This window comes from Perca fluviatilis, chromosome 12 (assembly GCF_010015445.1).
Source record: "Perca fluviatilis chromosome 12, GENO_Pfluv_1.0, whole genome shotgun sequence".
Lineage (NCBI taxonomy): Eukaryota > Metazoa > Chordata > Actinopteri > Perciformes > Percidae > Perca > Perca fluviatilis.
Window position 1 is genome coordinate 22,816,212 of NC_053123.1, and position 20,189 is coordinate 22,836,400.

At 40.2% G+C, this 20,189-nt stretch overlaps 1 protein-coding gene across 1 annotated transcript in view; it reads right to left on the reverse strand.

Annotated features, from left to right (window-relative positions):
- The window catches only part of lmo7a (LIM domain 7a), a 48,477-nt gene that overhangs the window by 23,550 nt on the left and 4,738 nt on the right, over positions 1-20,189 (reverse strand). Inside the window, 5 exon segments of the mRNA XM_039817727.1 lie at positions 836-949; positions 2,442-2,472; positions 10,467-10,573; positions 15,094-15,163; positions 17,104-17,174. Coding sequence (XP_039673661.1) covers positions 836-949; positions 2,442-2,472; positions 10,467-10,573; positions 15,094-15,163; positions 17,104-17,174 — 393 coding nt within the window.

Sequence of the window (20,189 nt, forward strand, 5' to 3'; positions counted from 1 at the left end):
TTCTTGCAGACTCAGTTAAACATACACTCCTATACAGTCTGTAAGGGGCAATGCATGATGTAATGTAAACAAAATAACCTTTATTGTTTTGACTGCCATCTCTGCCAAAACAAACAGTGCTATCTCCGATGTACCATTGATGACTGTTTACTGCATGAAGACATGTAAACACATAAGCAAGCCCTGGAGCCACTTCAACCAGCGTGGCTACAAACAAGCAAAAACTTGTCAGCCACTTTAAAAAGAAAATTATTGTCAGATCTGTAATCCACTGAATCCTGCCAAACAATACAAGTCCACAAACTAAACCCAGCCTAATCCTACGCCATTGAACTTGAATTATCATAGCTAAACGTACAAGATGCATGGTAATCAAATGCTATTACTGAAAATCCCCATAGTCGGTTGAGTTACAGGACTAGGCACACCGCCACCTATAAATCTATGTGAAAGCAAAGTGCCAAATTTAACACGAGAACGAGCAAGGGAGGGGAAACGGGCTTCTTCCAAAAAAGAAGCAACTTTTACATGCAAACTATGCAAACTGCGTGTCGTGCTGTAAACAAGATTAAAATAGCCAAGTCAAGGCATCAGGTCATTTATGATTAACGTAACTTTGGTTTTAGTGGCCAGTAATCTGAAGCCCCTTGGCCTTTAACAGTCATTCTTCCGCACATAGTCTACCTTCCAGGGAGGATACAGAAATGTTCCTGGCAGCGGGTTTAAAAGAGGATTTCATTCATACTATTTCTGCTTTTTCACAAGAAAATTAAGCTTTTGTTTCATGACGATACAGATAAGACAGCTCAGAGTGCACAATGATCACCAGTTTTACCTTGTATAGCGCTGTTCCTAATAAGCCCTCAAATGCCTTAAAATTCAGGTAAGGTCCATCGTAGAAACATTCACACTGAGCTCTTCTACCAAGCCAGTAAATTGTGATCAGTACCTGGAGAGAAGAAAACAAATAGGTTATTACACAAACCATACATGTGGAATATATGTGGGAATTAATTATTAGAATACATCAGATTATAGCTATAGCTTTACCCTAGCTGATAAATGTTTTGTGCAGTGTTAAAGCCGGTGATTGCTATGATAGTTGCTACACTGACACAAGGTGATATCACCCGATGCCCTGCTCTGGTTTCCAGGCTCATCCAGAATACTCTGTTGCTGTTTGTGTGTGCATTATCAGGCTGGGCAGGTAAATGTGCTGCACTAAAGCAAACAATCATCGCTACATCAATGATGCTGCTCCCTTATTACACAACACGGTTCAAACTGACATGTCAGCTCTTTGGTTTTATATTATGTGGCCGGATGCAGGAAAATAATGTAGGACGATCAAACATAATTAAGCCGAGTTGAGTAAATACTATGCTTCCACTTGCACTTGATAATCAAAATCAAAATGTATGACTAATATTAAATCTATGGGACAAACATTCCCTCAAAAATAACAATTTAAACATATACATCTCCTACTTTTAGGCAAGAACTTGAAATATATGCCAAAGTTTGTCTTGGATTAATGTAAGGATGAACTAATTGATTTTGTGTTATATGTTTAGTGTCTGTCTGTATTATGTAGATCCATAAATAAATCAAATTTAAACAAACCTAAAAATGTGTATAGAGGTGTCCAGGTTTAAGATGCTGACATATAATTGCAATCTTCTTGGTTAGTGTCTGGCTGTGGATCCTGTGGCTGTGCCTGTCATCATCCCCCATCTCTCTCCCTTTATTTCCCGTCACAAAAATGCCCCCAAAAAAGTGAGTGTAAGCAATAAAGCATGTTATGTTATGTACCAATCACATAGTATTTTGTTGTTTATCACTAAAAGTTACACATCGCATTAAATGTCATCTTAACAACGGTACCACATAATTAAGGGACTATATGGTATTAAAGTATAAAATTAAATAAAAAAAGAGTAGCATTGGTGGACTCAGACGAACCAAAGATATCATATTCATATTTGAAGTACTTCTTCCTTGTCAAAACCTGGCGCCTACATTACCCACAATGCAACTTGACCACAGAAAGTTTGGTTGGAGATTTGGGTGTGTGTATGCTAGAAGTGGCTAATGTAGCCTCAAGCAGAGATGAGGAGCTACAGAGGTCTGATAAGAACACTACTTTCTAACGCCACACGCCAAGATTTTTTTTTTTTTTATCCCTGGGTTAAGTGACATCACTTGAGGCAATTTGTCAGATATTGTACAGAACTTTATCATTTATTTCCCACATATGTCTGTAGTACTCGCCAACACCTGTAAAAAGACTTGTAAAATCGGAGTTCTCCTTTAAGGGATTATATTCTTCAATGATACCTGAACAGGACCGAAGCTAAATTAATGTTTTATTATTGCTGAATGACAACAGTCAACAGGTCAAGATCTCAGAAAAAAAATATTGCTTATATTTTTCCACTCACATTTTTCAGCCTCCTGTTGGTCTCTTGATGCCTGTGAGAGAAAGAGCAGAAAACAGAGGTGTATGTGTGAGAGAAAATGACAATAAAAGAACAGAGGGCATGCTTGTTGGGTCTCTGTGTTGGGCAGTGAAAGAGCTGGAAAGTGAGAGCACAATCCAGACTACTGCCAGCCCTTCACTCACTCTCACACAGCAACACAAAGGCTGAGAGAAAAACAAACACACATTTATGGAAAAATATTTGTAAGCCATAAAGTAAAGTGTTCTACGTGTGTGTGTCTGTCTATTTCTACACTAATCACACAACCAACCAGCTGTAAAAACATCTAGTTAACGTTTATGTGCACAAAAGGGGTTTTTGTTTCTGATTTCAGATAATGATAAACTATTAACTGATTATTTGACATCTGAATATCAAACATGGTTCTACTGTTTGGGCAACAAAGCCCCACACATGCTACCCAGATCATACAGAATTGTAGTCATATGTCTGTGGTTTGACAGTTTGACCTGGCAGTCAGTAGATCACTTTCACAGGATGTCAGCTCATGTCATACTCCTGTGAAACTCCTGTGTGAACCTTTTTTATTATGTAAATGATGTACCTGTCACCTAATGTGACTGAAGTATCTATTTAGAGAGGCCAATAAAGAGATAAAAACAGCTACAGTACATACATTAATCATAACATTGACAGAGGAAGATATACAGTACAGTCGGCCTCACATCCCATGTGCATGCTACACATTCCTGCTATCATGTGGTAATGCAATAGTCACACATGCCTATCTACCCATGAGCACTTGGATTTCTTACAGCCCCTTCCCAGCATGCAATGTTACCAATGCTCCTGCTGAGAATGTATGGCGTATGGCGTAGCCACCTCAGATGACTGTCTGTCAATCAAACATGTTCGGGTTCATATAGGTTACTTGGTTTTGGGTGAGGAAACAAAGCAAGGGTGTATAATTGAACACATCATTTCAATTCTTTAAAATCAGGGGACAAAGGAAACAGAGACATGAGCACTGACTGTCCAATATAGCATTCAGTGGTACACATACTGTACTTAAGTACAAATGTGAATCTGTTGCTTTATATTTCTACTTCACTGTATTTCACTACATTACATTTATCTGACAGCTATAGTTACTTGTCAGATTAAGATTTGACATAAGAAAATTGGATTTTATTATAAAACACAATGAACTGTTAAAGATTAAACCAGTGGGATGGGAAGAAGATCAACTTTCTCAACAGTATGCGTCATGTTACAGAGGCCAACAGTGAAAACTGAAATGGACGGTTGCCAATTTGGCATATTGCAAATTTATAGGCCCAATAAAAGAGGCGGGAGAAAATAATCCCATCTCTTGTGTGGCTTGGAACACAGTTACAAAATCTAAGATTACAGCAGTGGTAGCCAGATTCAGAAAAAAAGTAGCTGTATACCAAAACTGCCACCACACTGCTTCTCATAATGCTTATTTATGGCTAGTGGTAATAGCTGAACTGAAGGGAAATATATTAAATGGCTATATTCAGGCCTCCAGACCCTCAGGACTGTTCAGTAAAATCAGATGAGTGCTCATGTGGTTGAGCACAATCATCAACGTCATCAGAGTCTGAAACACACAAGTTCTGCACAGAGGCTAGGAATAGCTTCTGTGAGGAATTTTATGAACACTCCATTCTGTTCAAATGTGACAATAAATTCAATACATACCATGTCAAACAGATGACATTAGGATAAAGTGTTGTCTTTTAGAGTGGAAATCTTTTGTTAGGTTTGGTTCATATGTTACAGGTAAAATAAAAGGTCTGGTTTACGAGATAAAACAGGACACATCAGGGTCTTTAAAGCGGCTGACCCCTATCAGACAATGTATACGTGCTATACAGTAAGTACATAGTGCTCTGACAGGAAACCCTCCGGCTTGACAAATTAAATCTCTCATTACTTCCACCAGCTAGCCATTTCAGCCATAAGCCTCAACCTCTGCATGCTTACAGAGACTTTCACATCACCACAACTGTTACATGATCAATCAATATTAGTTGCACAAATTATAGATGCAACGATTATTAGAGACTAATCAAACCCATATTTATATAATAACTTAACAGGTGTCTATTTTATATATTTTTTATGAACCTGATTGACTTCTATCTTGTCAAACTGTGACAGTATTGCGTGACACTATTGTAAAGAAACATGCAATTCATTTCATTTGACTGGAAGGAGTTGAAGAGTGTGTTCAGCCAATACAAACCAGAGACACATAGAAACACATACAACTGAGGAACCCATGAGCCACTATTCAAATGTTAGACAAATAAGAACGACAACTAAAAAGTCCATGATCTCTCCAATTCAGTTACGGTAATCACTTACCTGTCCTGCAAACGAAGCAAAATTATGTCTCAAGACAAACATATAAAGGTGAAAACTGTTCATGGAACGAACTGAGACCACAGGATGTGTCTCAATCCATGTGCAGCCTCAAATTAGATCAAGGCAGCTCTGCTTATTTGAGACAATAACCAAAAGACAAACAAACCCAGTACCCAAGTCTTAAATGAATGGGTGTGCATGTGTGATCAGGAGCATACCTCTGCAATGAAGATCACTTGCTCTGCAGCATTCAACAACACCACAAATGTCATCCTTCATCTATGTTCTTTCATTCTAATGAAATTCTTTGGATTTAAAGACACACCCAGCCACTCTCATGCAACAGGAGTCCTGAAAAACGTAGACACGAGGCGAGTTTGAATAGAGAAATCAGCTGTGGGTGAGACAGTGTCGGGCATCATTGTGGCGTAGTTATCGGACACACTGCAGCCTCTGTGAGCGAGGCAACAGGGTGAGGCTGGCATTTCTCTCTCCAAGTCAACTACCAAGCACAAATATAACCCTTGTATTGGCCAGGGCCGTGTCCATGGTGTAGAAACTTTATTGGCCTGCCACCATCATCGCTCGTTTGGTTTCACAATCTGCCCACAGTTCACACAATACTGCTACAAGTGACAGCAGTGCCATATATAACACCAAGAAACCAGAACGTGCAGTGCCAGCTCCCTTGAACCACACCCGAAATACTAACACACAGGGCACTTTTTTTGCCCTTATTCACTCAGGAACATTTAGACTTTGCCACAGTGAGTATTAAACGAATAGCAGTACACACATTGTTCAATGGTTCAATGTAAGTTGGTGTTGAATAAATTCTGATAACAGGCTCTGTAGTCAGTCACCATTTGTCTGGGAAACAGCACATTCCTTCAGGTAGTTCAAACATTTGGTTTGATCTAGAGCCAGGGATGCCATTGCATAATCCAAATCATGTCACCCCACACAACCACTCCTTTATTTATTGTTTAAAAAGGGTAATTGACATTCCTCAAAGGACAACGTATTTTGATGTACCTGCTGATCCAGTGCAGTTTCCTTTTTTTCGGTTTGGTGAGCACTAACTCTTGTCAATAATTTGCTTAATCAAACGGCGGCGACAAGTGAGACTTTGGACTCCTCTCAGTGGGGGATTTGTTCTTTCAGTTACTGGAGGTCATGGAGCAAAAGCTAGACTCATAGCCATATGTTCTACACTCGCTAAAAAATAAAGCTGAAGATTCAGGACATCATTGTGGGTTCAGTTGGTTTAATGTTGTCAGTTGATACATTGCTATTATAAAAAACATTAATTATAGCCACTTTAAATATCAAAAGTAGATTATGCATAGATGCACATTGCAGAGTATTATGTATTTATATTATATATACATATATATACATATATATTTATATATAAAATATATACTGTATATTACGTTATTTGATTATTATTATTGATGTAAACATGTAAGCAGCAGTTTAATGTCCGATTTAGGTGAAGCTAATAATACCTTCTTTATATATTGTCAGGTTGTTTAATCTATAAGAGTGAATCACTTTTTTTTATTAGTAAAATTATATTGACAAAGTAACTAGTGTCTATAGCTGTCAAATAAATGTGTAAGTGTAGTAAAAGTACAATATTTCCTTCTTAGATATAGTGTATTAAGTATAAAGTGCCAAAAAAAGGACATTTTAACGTTCAGTGCAAATACTTCAGACGTGTACATAAATACTGTACTTAAGTAAATGTACTTAGTTACTTTCCAACAGTGCTCATAGCCTTTTCGCCAAGGCATCTGAGTTTTACAACATCTACAGTATATGAGATCAGATATGCAGTAATTCCTCTTAGACTTTTCTATGATATACAGTAGGTATAAGGGGGTAAACAATAATAAGCTGAATAGGCATGGGAGTCCCTCAGCAACTACAGTCTATCAGCACAGTGTGTAATGTTACAGTATAATGACTGTATTATATATAATGACATTCTTGGTTTCACACACTGCAATGTCCACCTTCTAAGGCAGATATCCTGTTTAAGTACGTCTATGACACATGGCACTTGTTAAAACATTCAAAAAGGTCAAGAGAACAGTAATCAGCTGACATTTTTGTCATTAGGGAAATCCTGGCATGTTCTAGCTTTTTTATTTATGTCAACTCAAGAGTTGTGGTCCTCGTCCAGCCTCGACTCCATGCTGCTGATTTTCCAAATGGCAGCTAAGGGTCGAAAGGAAGTGCCTGAAGTTAAAGAGAGGACTTTTAGATGCCATTATCCATCTGAAGCACTCTAATGCCCTTAGCCCTCATTTCCTGGGCAGCTGTTAGAAACGGCCAGAGTTGGTCTAAAGTAGCCAGTGAATCATATCCTCCAATGAATCAGATTCAGTCTGGTCAGTATTACACCTCTGGGTGTGTGCACTTGGTTATAGTTCAACGACACGTGGATGACGTCCTCCAGAACACATCACTCAACAGCACACAGTCTCTTATCAGTCTGTTCCTCTATTACAACAGTTTGTCATGTTATATGTATATGTTACATATATGACACATTTGGATAGTGATTGTTGCTACTAAATGTCTTTGTCAGAAAGCAGGTTTCACAACATTGTGAGGCAATAGTGCAACATGTACCCCAGATGGTGGTAAGGCCAATACTACAACAACTGCAAAGCTCAAAGGTCAAAATAGACATCCACTAATCTTTTATGGCTGCTGTGACAACACAGACCAGTACAAATTAAACTGTGTTCTCAGCACACCTTGCTTTAGTCAATATCTCACTCCAGCTTCATGAAAAAAAAAAAATACCGGCCTGGTTAATAACTAGAGTTCAAGCACAAACTATCAATGTGTGAAATTTAGCATTTCTCATGGAGCTCAATAAGACTAATCAATCTTAAGTCAATGAGAAGTTTCTTTGTCAGTGAACTAGTGCTGAATAAAAAAAAGAAAAACAATATATATATATATATATATATATATATATATAAATCCTCATGTTTCATAAGCTATAGTCAGAAAATATTTGGCAATTTTACTCGTTAAATGACTGAAACGATTAATCAATCATCAAAATAGTTGACGATTAAATTTCTGTTGGTCGACTCTGATCAATCATTGATCTTTGCAACTCTAGTTCAAATACAAAACTATGGGGAACCTAATGCACATACAAAAGTTAAAGTTTCACACTGTGTGTAACTGTAACTTTCTGATATGAAAAAATAAAAAAGTAAAATTAAATAAACTGAAACATCAATAAAAGATAGTAATGAGAAAGAATTAAAAGGCAGCTGATTGCCTTATGTATCAGTGAAGGGGTTTGCTGGAAAAATAGTAGGTGAAATGAAACTTACCGCACCAATAGGATAACAACCTTATTTCTGCTGAAACAGAGAACAGGGAAGCTGAGCAAAGCACCTGTCAGACTGGATTAAAGGGAGTGAAGGTTGGACACACACCAGGGGCAAAGACAGCTGATAGGGACAACTTTCTCTCTCTCTGTGCTTTGCTCTCTGGGGCTCATTTGCAACATAGGCTCTGATAAGCAACAGTGGAATAAAACCATTGGTTGCTTGACTGCAGCATTGTTTAGGATTATTTCCCTATGTTGTGCGCCACCTCTCTCAGTATGAGTAATAAATACTGCAGTTGGGGATGAAACGATGGTGCATTTAAGAACAAAAGTGACTAAGAAATCTATTTGAAGAAGAGATTCCCTTTGTACAATTCATCATGACTAACTTGTGTACATAAACACTCAGCTGGAACATTCAGAGCAGTTGCAGGTTCATCTAAAAAGCTGAGAACCAACAACTGTTGAGCATGTTTGAGTGCAACAGTGTGCTGCAGCAGCAATCACAGACACATATAACAATGTCTGTATTTTCCTTTGAATGAACGGACTCCCATATTGGATGATACAGGGACAAAACCACAACCTCAACTGCAAACCTCATTCAAACTTTCACAAGTGCACAAACACACACAGGTGTACTGTAAAGACCACATGCAGAGGAGGAATGTACTGGGAGGAGCCAACACACTATTAAAAGCTCTTCCTCTGAGTCCTGATACCATTCCAATCAATCCTGCTTGTCAAAGTGACCCCAAGGTCCTAAAAATAGAAAGTGAGCCCCCCCTCTGACCAAACCCCCGTACACAGACAGACATTGTGGGTAAGAGCTGAGCTACAGTACACTCAGCTCCGACAGAACAGTGGGACTGGGACATTTAAAGGATTTCATGCAAAAAGTGTTTGAAAGCATGTTGTGTCATTTAAGAACTGCAGTTATTTACCTTCAATTTAATGGGAAAAGGTTATGCAAGAGGGAAAACGTCTGATAACGCACAGGTCCATAAAATAATTGTCTCTATATTTATGACACTGAATGAGACATTTAGTGAATCATATTGCCGTATCTAAGGGCAGCATATCCTCTGCTGTGGGTAAAGGGTGTGTATTGATAAAAGGAAGGCAGATTAGTTTATTTAGAGTTCATATTCCAATGTACAGTGCATCTGCCTCGTGTGTTTATGTGACGGCTGTGGTTTCGACACCATTGTCAGTGTTACTGAAGAATAAATGAGTGGGTGGATCATGGGAAAAATGTTCCTAGACGTTGTGGCAACATCTTAATGAAACATCCAAACTGACTTTAATTTCACAACTAAGTAACATAGAGTTGCAGAAAGAAACAGGAGCACAACTGGCATGCAGCATTGTGAAAAAGCTCACAACTTCATGACATCAACTTGCATTATTTTGACACCTAAAGTGATGTATTTGTTATTAGGTGCCTATCTACTTTAAGTTTAACAACCTGCATGTATTGCTGCTAAAGCACTTTTCTTTGTGCTTGCATAGCGGTGCTGTGTCACAGTGGATGGACTGTGCTCGAGGCTCTGCCTTACCTCAATCCCTCCTGAGGGCACACCTGTGTAAAAACTGAACAGGTTGTTCAACATCCTTTATACATCTCTGGCCGGCACGCAACTGACAGTAGAGCAACTGTCAGAAACTAAACAACTTTAAACACTGTAGTAGTATCTTGACATTTTTTGTCCCACTCGCTAACTCATGCTCCAACTAAAGTGAACTCACACTATCAGAAAAACAATGCTTTGAGATGTATAGCCTGTAATTGACTTCCATGACTAATATTTTGTGATGATTTTCTCGACCTGCACCAAGAAGGAAATCAATTTGATCAGACATGAGAGCACATGCTTTGTTCTTCTGAGTCAATTGTAATATTTTAAAGAAATACATAGAGTTGTGCTTAAGTAAGTGCTTACCAACACAAGAAAACACACACACACACACACACACACACTGAAAATAGTCCTGACCTTTTTTAACTGCAGCTTAAATCATCCCTTACATAAGGAGACACATGCTCTGAAATACAGTATAGTTTGAAAGTTACATTTAAATGTCATATATACTTTTGTGTTCAATGGGACCATAATTAGAAGGTGAGAATTAGTTCAATCAAGGAAGAAACATGAGTTGGACTCAGCTTACAGAAGGACCTAAACTCTGTGAATGGCAAGGACAAGTATCAAAACGTCACAGTAGTATTAATATATTACAACGCTCACAAGATCAACACTTACTTGACTGTAACTCTTGTGGATAAGTCCTGAAGATCTCCTGGGTGAAAGAGCTGTGCTTCTTTTAGTCCGAGCTTCCCGCAGGCCTTGAGGAAGACGTTAAGGTTGTCCTGGACAAAGAACAAAGCAGGGATGAGGGTTGTCCACCTTCAGAGGCAGAGGCAAAGAATAGTCACTCAAGAATTTTCTGGCAGGGACACAGCCTGCAACTCATTGCTTCCAAAGTTCATATCGGCAGAGAACAGAGAGGGACGGGGAGGAGCATGTGTGTAGCAAATAAGGAGTGATCCAGCGCAGAACACACAAACACACATGCAAGGGGGGAGAGGCTGCGTGACAGGAGCTGACTGACAGCAGCAAAACTACCTGTGGGCTGGGTTAGGATGGGGACAAAACCAAAACGAGGAAGTATGTCATCAGAGTTTTGCACAAGTCCCACCCAACCGGCCATGCGAGTGTATAACTGACACACACAGGAGCACAATGCCTACTGCAGTCTCCTTCTCTTCACACCCTGAAACTGTCCCCTCCCCTCTCTGCCATGCCCTTTACTCGAGAATACCTGTGGAATCTGTGGGGCGGTGGAGTATTTTGGAGACATTTCGTTGCTATGAAACATCGGTTGGGTGACAGAAACTGAGAAATATTTCTCCTGAAGCAACTCAAGAGGACATGGGAGCGTCTTACACTATGTCAATCATTTCATATTGCATAAAGTTTATACTGTATGTGTGCACATGATTTGCACAGATGTGGAAGTTTAATGCACAATAGCAAAACATTATATATATATTTGTTTTATCTATAAATATACACACATCTCATGTGTTTCAAAGTAATCTTCAACCTTGAAAACACAATTTCTATCTGGGGTTATGACTTTTTCCAGTTGTATTTCCAACTGTCTTGTTTGTAAATCTGCACTTCCCATTGGGACAGATCTGACACATGGCCTCAACATGGGCTGGAATAATTAAGGGGTAGCTAGTTCTATATTTAAATGGCAAACATGCTTATTAGCAAATGGTAGGACAGAGCTGACCTCTGTGTGCAGGAATCCCTTACTAACAGCTTTGCTTGTCCCTGAACGGCACTTTGACGGGCCCTACAGGTCACTGTGGGCCCCTACAGGCCAAGGATCAAACTCCCCAATTCTGTATACAGTCGCTAGGGCCTCCGTTTATTCATTATAACACAGAAGAGATCTTCCCTTCTTCCGCTTTGTCTTGGTAATATACGTGATAATGTAATTTTCCAGACTGATACAGAATAGGATTGAGTAACTGACATTCATTACATGGGTTTTGAATCTTAAGCTTTATCTCACACAGACCTCTCTCACTTGTCTGTGTAACATTGTTCACATGTACGTTTATCAGTAACACTTACATTTGAAAGGTGTTATTCAATGTGTACAGCATGTACAGTCAGATATAACAAAGTATACCATCTCGCTATGTGAACGAAAGTGAAAGATAATTTCTGTATCCGCCCCATGATTCAGATCCGCTCCAAAATTGAATGGGTTCCTCCTTGGCCCATGCTATACCCTTCCACCAAGTTTGACAGACAAAACAAACAAACAAACAAAATGAACCAACAAACAAATGGACAAACACAAACTGAAAACATAACCTCCTTGGCAGAGGTAATAACAAACTTGTCAGTCCTCTCTGGTGGACAAACTAAGCAACTATTTCTATACTCGCAGGCCTAAAGAACGCAGGCCATAAAAGGCAACTGAGCCTTATTGCAGCAATGTAGATGAAAATCTCACAAAGGACGTTAGGCCCTGGTTTTACAAAAACCCACCTTAATGTAATCATGGCCTATATGAAAATAATAATGAATATCACTTACGTAGGTATGAATGTCATTTAACCTCAAAGAGCATTATGAACACAATTAAAGCCCTCCCCCCCACCTTAACAACCAGTCCCAGAACCTGCAGAGATAATGATGAAGGAATGTTATGCTGACTTGTGCCTGCACATAATCCTGCTAAATATGCTGAAACCATCCAGCAGCCTCTAATCCTCTCATGCCGACTTGAGGACCCTGATTTAAGCATTTCACACTGAGAGACGGATAGATTTGACTCATAAGGTGTCTGATTTGGTTTTTAAAAAAAGGATCTCTGTCCATACTGGTCACATTGTGGTCACTCCATTTCTTCCACTGTATTCTTTGTCTAAGATGGGCATACTCTACAATTACCCTCAACTGACCCTTGGCAATCCTTCAAACACCAAGCAAAGCTATGGTTAAAATATCAGGCTACACATTCAGAACTGTGAAAATAAACCAAGAAGAATACTTGAAATGCTGCGTCTCCTGAAACAGACCCTATAAAATACCCTCCTTTCCCAACAGTCAGATCCAGTCATAACATGCACCCATACATACAAATACAGTAACAAAACATGGTCATTGCACGTATGATTACACAGGCATTTAGATGAGTAAAGACACACTCAGGGTCATGAGAATGTCTGTTTATCTCCTCCCACTTCTACCTCAACTCACCAAGGAGTTGGTGTATGCGGGAACATCCAGCACCATGTCAATTACAGTGTATTTACGGTGGGCAGAGGCTGATGGAGTCATCTTTAACTCCCTCCCTCTGGATTCAGACCAGTGGGCCTCAAATCCAGGCCCCCGCTCACGTAGCTGGCCGACCCACCACACAACTTGTCGGCTTCCTGCCCAGCAGTGGTAAAAGCAGGACCGGGACCGAACCAGGGTGCCTTGACCCAAACCCACAATTCACTGACTGATTGGCAACAGGCAGAGAAGTGTGCTGACATGGGAAACATTCCCTTGGACACAAGTGAAGCCAAAGAATAAGCCCAGGTCTGAAGCCAATGTTGCTAAATATTCCGAAAAACCAGAGATTTCCATTTTCTTCCCCTTTTTTCCCTCCCTGGTCTGTTTATTCCACCAGAGCTGAAGCCTGGTAACGATTTGAGTCCTGAAATCTTTCAGATAGCAAGACTAAAAGGACAACTATGACATGAAATGTTCATATTTGAGTGTCAATGAGGCATGTTTGCAAAGAACTTTGCATTCAGCACAGATTCAAGTGATACTGTATCCACTTTTTTTTTTTAAAGGCACCAACAACATTACTCTTGTTCTTTGTCCTTCTTCCACATGCAATGCAACATTTTGGAAGTTAGGCTAGTAGAAAAGCAGCATTTTACCAGTTTCTTCTTCCCTGACAACATTCAGGGGAGATGAATAGCATACATGAAGACAAAAGTGGCTAAACATATACATTTAATGCTTAAATTATTTCACAATTTCAAAGAACACAGCTAAAATCCAATTTGAAAATTTCAATCACTTAATTCCATCACTTAAAGAACAGACACGTTACTATTTATAGAGATGAGAGATAGAGGACAATCTTAGCACACTACTTGACTGCTATTCTCACAGCAGAGTGAGAGTAAGTAATGTTTGTTTAGAGAACTCCCCACTTTTCTCCATGTGGTTGGCAGTAACTGATAGCCGCTGGCCAACCAAGAGCTTTCACATTTGCTGGAGAATTTATGATCAGGTGGTTTCAGGTTTGTGTCCAAGTCTCGGAAATACCACACCAGCGCTACTGATGGAGGAGATACTTTACCTCATTACCTCAGCAGGTGCCCAGCCAGTTAAATTACTAGCAGTCCAAAACAAACTGACAGGACATTTGATTTATGTCATAACATAGATATGATGATACAGTGTTTGGTACAGCAAATACCATGTTTACTGTTTACATCTAGCATGAATGCCAGTCTGTTTCTTCTACGGCAAACTTGTCATTGTCTTGCCAAACATGTTGAGTGTTACTGAGCCCACCGACATACACTCAGACTGGCTGGGTTAAGGTTGGGGTTCTTCATAATTCCCCTAGACAGCTGGACTCAATTACTCCCACAAGAGAGAGCTTTGTGAGGGATGGGTTTAAGGTAGGGTTTTCAAACCTCTACTTCCCGAGCACTTGCATGCAGACACTCCCAAAACAACTGAGCCACTGTGGCCCAGAAGGCCTCTGCCACAAGCTGCTTCAATTTGAAGACATTGCCAGGCCTAAAAAGGTGAAGAAGTTGAAAAACACTGATTCAATAACAGGTTATTCAGTAAACCAAAACTCTGCCCCCTTCTGACCTCCCGTCACTCAATCAAAAACCTGATTATATACCAGTACAAAGACTTTTTGTCTTAAATGACTTTGATTGAACGCAGCCTCAAGCATGGCAGACATCATATTTAGGGTGCACTCAAATGCGGCTAGTGGCCTTTCAAGCAGCTCCACGTTCACTGAACTTATTAGTGTGGATGGTTATGAGGAGAGACAAGTCACTGAGGCAAACACCTCTCTCTCATTGGCAGCCATGCCTCAGACCTGTCACCAGTTGGGTCGACTGCTGCTGCTGCACCTCGCATTGCTTCCTCACATCTTAACACATACTCAATACAACAGACATGTTTACAACAGTAATAACAGGACACAAAGCTGTGTAAAAGAAAAACTAGGAGGAGCTGTTGAGGCTGTGTTAAGATATATTTTACATGTCAGAAAATGTACATGCAATGTCCTATGTCCCACATTTAAGCTGAAGAAAAAAAAGAGACTTACCAGTCCAGCAATAGGTGTGGGCAGTCTGTTAACCCTCTTGATGACACCAGGCTTGATCTTGTTGATCAGACTGCAAGCAAAAGAAAGAGAGAGAGAATATTAGGGAAAGGAAGAGGGTAAGTGAAAGCACTTGGTCATTGGACAAAAAAGTGTTGCAAAGTCTTGGTGTTTGGTGTTTACGACTTTGTTTAATGGTGGCCACCTGGTTTCAGTTTAGTAAATGGTTAGTGCTGCACCATGATGTAAACACACTCCTAAAACATACCCTATTCAACTGGAACAACCCCAAACAAACCTGCAATCACCACATATTAACTTAACAGTAATGGGTTTTGATAGATGATGATGCATTTATTCAAAGGGTCTTAAAAAGGGAAGGTAGAAATTCCCCAAATAATACAAACAATGCCACAGTGTAAAAAAAAATACTCTGTTGTGCAGGTCTTGCATTCACATTACATACTTTATAATACAGTATACTCAGAGTAGGGCTGCAATTGACTGATTAATTGATTATCAAAATTGTTTCAGATTGAACGACTATATTCTCACATATATTAATGGATGGATGGATGGATGCACTAACAAGTAAACAGCACTTACTGTCGTACTTGGTCAAGCTAATATTAAGTGTTTTTTATACTTATGGGTAGGTATATAAATTGGTCATATGTGTTGCATGTAAAATCTTTATCTGCTGATAAAAAGGTGCAAAAATCTCACCCTTTACTTGTTTTTATGAAATAAAACAGCATTGTGCAAGCTCAACATGAGACTAAATGAGTTAGGGTGTTTGCAGTGAGTATCTTCTGCTCTCTCAGCAGACAGACTGGGGGTGGATGGGGGGTTTGAGAATAGGTTGACAATAGATGCAGAGAAAGAATGCAAAAGGAATGTGAATTTAAGTTACTCATTTAGCGGTGAAACAATACAAAGCGGTAATATTTCATCAGATAACACACACTGCAACCTAAGTAGGATGTAATCATGTGTGCGACCCACACTAAACATTCCCTTCCAAGCAGTTGTGATAACCACAACACAATGGGAATGGAGGCTGAGTTTCTAAGTGAAAGCGATTTGATCTCGGTCTTCCTGTTCCTCACGCTGAGAAAACATGGACAGCTCCCTGAATGAACGTGTCACTGTTGTTCTGAGAGCGAGCAAACAGTGGAGTCAGGCTCAAATCAGCAGAACGATGGGCTTCTTCTTTGAAACGATGCCAATAGGGGTTTGGAAGATTCTGCATGGGCTGCTGGCAATTACAGCTTCCTGCTGATTCGTGCAAATCACATCACTGTGTCCATCCACCAGGGCTGCCCACATATACATGTATAAGAGGGACATCACACACACACACACACACACACACACACACACACACACACACACACACACACACACACACACACACACACACACACACATATATATATACACATACACACACATATATATACACATACACACACACACATACACACACACCACAAGTCTTAAAAGAGCAGTTGGTGAATCAATGCAAAAACCAATTCTAAATAAATTTGTTCCTCTAACTCATCAAAACTCTTGATGCATCCGGGCTAATGAGAAAGCAGGGTGCCCTGGCTCTCCGATGTGGTTTCAGCTGGAGGCTTTCCATTCACTACACGGCTTCTCACAGCTCTCATTAAAGTAAAGGATGGCACTCTGCCCATCCACAGATCTATAACATCTGTCAAACAGGCAACCCAACTCCTCTTGAAATAGATCACACTTCATATTCTCAAGACCACAGAGGGCAGATCTGACACTGGAAACATCAAATGACTACACAATACGATCTCTATTGTGCCGTCTGGAAACACTGGCTCACTTTATGTGGCTGACAAACAAACAGTGACCCGGCAGGGGGTCTGGCTGGGAAATATCAGTAACACTTACATTGGAGCGCAGACCTGGAGGAGAGCAGAGGGCTTCCATATGAATGAGTGGCTTAAGAGAGGTGCCTGGGAACAGCATAGTACTTACTCACACAACAGAACCCCATTCTCCAGCGCCGATCGGAAGTCGTCGCTCCCAAATGTTTTCTTGGTTACTGCCTGGAAAAAAAGGGATACAAAAACAGTGAGCAAAATAGTGAGAAGGGTTGGGTGAGGAGAGGAGGCGGGGGTTAGTGTGTGTGTGGTGGGGTGGGGAGGTTGGAGAAGAAAGGTAGGATGTTGAGAACAGTAGCAGAGGAAGTCAGAGGTATTTCCTCCAGAGTTCCTACAGTGTCTGTGGGACAGAGTTGAGCACAATTCTTCAGGTATTCCCCAGGGGCTCTCGAGTGGCTCCGTTCCTCTCACTTTAACGCTAAAAGCCGCTGGGAAACGGGAGAGCTGTGCTAAAACTGTGCTGGAGCCAGGCTGCCCAAGCCGCAAGGCTATGGGAGCATCTGGAGCGCTGGAGGGACACAGCGCTGTGTTATAGCCTCATGCCTTTCCCATGATCTCAAACCACCACTGCACGAACACCAAGAGTCATTATGCAGGAAAACATACACACATTGCATGCGTGACGTCCAGCTTACACACTTAAACGCATGCACATATACAGTAGACACACAGAAACAAACAACCTCCTCATCTGTAGCTTTATTACATCCACAGTTTGTAGCCTTTCATATATGCAATCTGTATTTCCTCAAAAAGGCAACACTGGTATGCTTTTTAAAGTTTTCATGTCAAACCGTGTTATGGGATATCAAATGCATGCTGATGGCCACACCTTAACAGAGCTTCCTGTTCTGTTTTGCTGGAATTTCTCCACCATCAACGTCTTAAACAATCAGTACCCAAGCTACTAAATCCAACACAAATCATAACCTTAGAAAGCAATTGGAGTGCATACTTCTACTAATTCGACACAATCCTCTATATTTATTATTTTAGAAAATGTTCAGTTTTTTTTTCAAATCTAAAGTATAGACATGTATACATGTTGCATTCTAGTAAATGCAGTACTTCATGAGTAAATAGCAAAAATGCTCAAAAATGCTGTGTAATGCTCTAGAAAACTTTCTGAAACATCCTGGATCTGTATCAAACACTAATCACTTGGCCCATGGCCTAACTCTCCAACATATTTCACTTAAACCAGCTTTTGAGATATCCTGCTAAATGATCCCAGGGAAAGAAACAAACTGGGAGGACTGGCAGCCACATTGTTGCAGAATTAGTTTCATAACAGTCGCTAATTATTAATATTATTGGAACTGACTGCATGGAAATTCATTAATTAACATTACCAATAGGGCAGAGGAGCACACATATTATACTGTAAGTACCCAGTAAGATAAGACAGCTTGCCATTAACCAAAGCGCACACACACACACAAGCACACACTTACGCAGAAGGCAAAACAAGTCGAATGGGTCTCACAAACCAAATTGGTCAGATGTGCCGTTTCCCTTTCAAGGAAAAGGGACCAAAGCTGGGACAATTACTGGCATAGCTAAGCACAGGCCATCATTTTGTGGAGGGCAGGAGAAACCAGAGCAATTAGATAGACTGCCTAGAGGACACTGTTATTATTTCACACAAAGTCGTAATACACCTAAGACCGCACCCTGGGTAACCTGAGATAGGCTTAAATATCCATCATGCCAAGAGAATTAGACCATGTTGTGATAGATGAATAACGCACAATGCGATCAAGCTATTATTGGGAAATACTTGTTTTGTTTACAAAACATAATGGAATCTTGGCCTACTCCTCCTTCACTGACAAAAATAAAATCATAACCAGACACAATAAACAGGAACACAGACAAGCAAAGCTGCAAACATATTCACATACGCAGAAAACAAACTTCACAGTACAGTGTATAAACAGTCAGGTGCTGCAGTTGGCATATGAAATCCTGACCCCTGCTGTTCTGTAAGCAGGGGCAACAGCTAGGATTCATGTATGCAAACAAACAATGCGGATGGAAAGAGCACAATCACAGTACCAATCATAGATTACATCTATATTGGTGCTGACTTAAGATGTTTGATAAGAAAATGTGTAAAAAACATCAAAGTAAAAAGAAACAGAATGAATGTTATAATTAAGATATTATCTCCTAGTTGGCGTGTGGAAGGTGGGACCCACCCTAGCACTGAAGCTTGCACTAAGCTGGCTGTAACAGAATAGTTTTCTCCTCTCGATCGTCATCATTAGAGGTATTAACTCCCCTTAGATCCAGCCTGCTGTGCCTTCTCTCTCTTGTTGAACCCGCCATGTGGGATAACAACTCTAATCTGCAACAACATACTGCTACTCTGATTTAACACGGGAGGTTTAAAGCAGGAGCAGAAATTTCAAAAACAGCTTGCCTTCCTGCAAGACCAAACCATCGCTCCCCTTAAGAATGTGCTGCTAAACATGTTGAAGAACTGGGTCTTGTTACGACCCCCCCCCCGCCCCCCGACATTAAAAGATAGAATGTGGTATTCAGAATTCATTACGGGCTCTTAAAGTTAAAAAATTATTCAAATTCAAATTATTATTATTATTGCAGTGAACCAAAAATGGTGTCTCGGTAGAACAAAACCGATCAGATGATTTGAGTAGTCTTTGGTCTGGGTCTGTGACCACAACTATTGTTTATTCATGCAGGGCACTAAGGCAAACCAGTATTGAAGTATTCCCCCCCCCCCCTTTCCACTAATTGTTCCTAAAACATTTTTGCAGAGGACAGGGGCATGGGTCATCAGAGGGCAACTGGGACCTTCTGCAAATATTTCAGGGATCTGACTCAAGGAAAATAAACCACTATAGAAGCAATCAGTATCAACGCCATCAACATATCAGAAACATAGAACTACATCAGCATATGACTGTGAGTGAAAGGCTTCTTGTGTGAGGTCCTGCTTCCCGTGAGTACATCTGAATGCATGCGTCCTAGTTTCTAATTGCTCTTTATCTAAACAGTCAGAAAACCCAAAGGGCACTACAGTGAGGTGACTAATGATCCGGTCCAGTCACACAGCTCATGGTATGATAAAACAACACAGAAAAATTGGTCACAGAAGGCCATTCATGAGTATTGGCTGCAGGACCACCATAAGTTACTAGAAATAGATAAGTG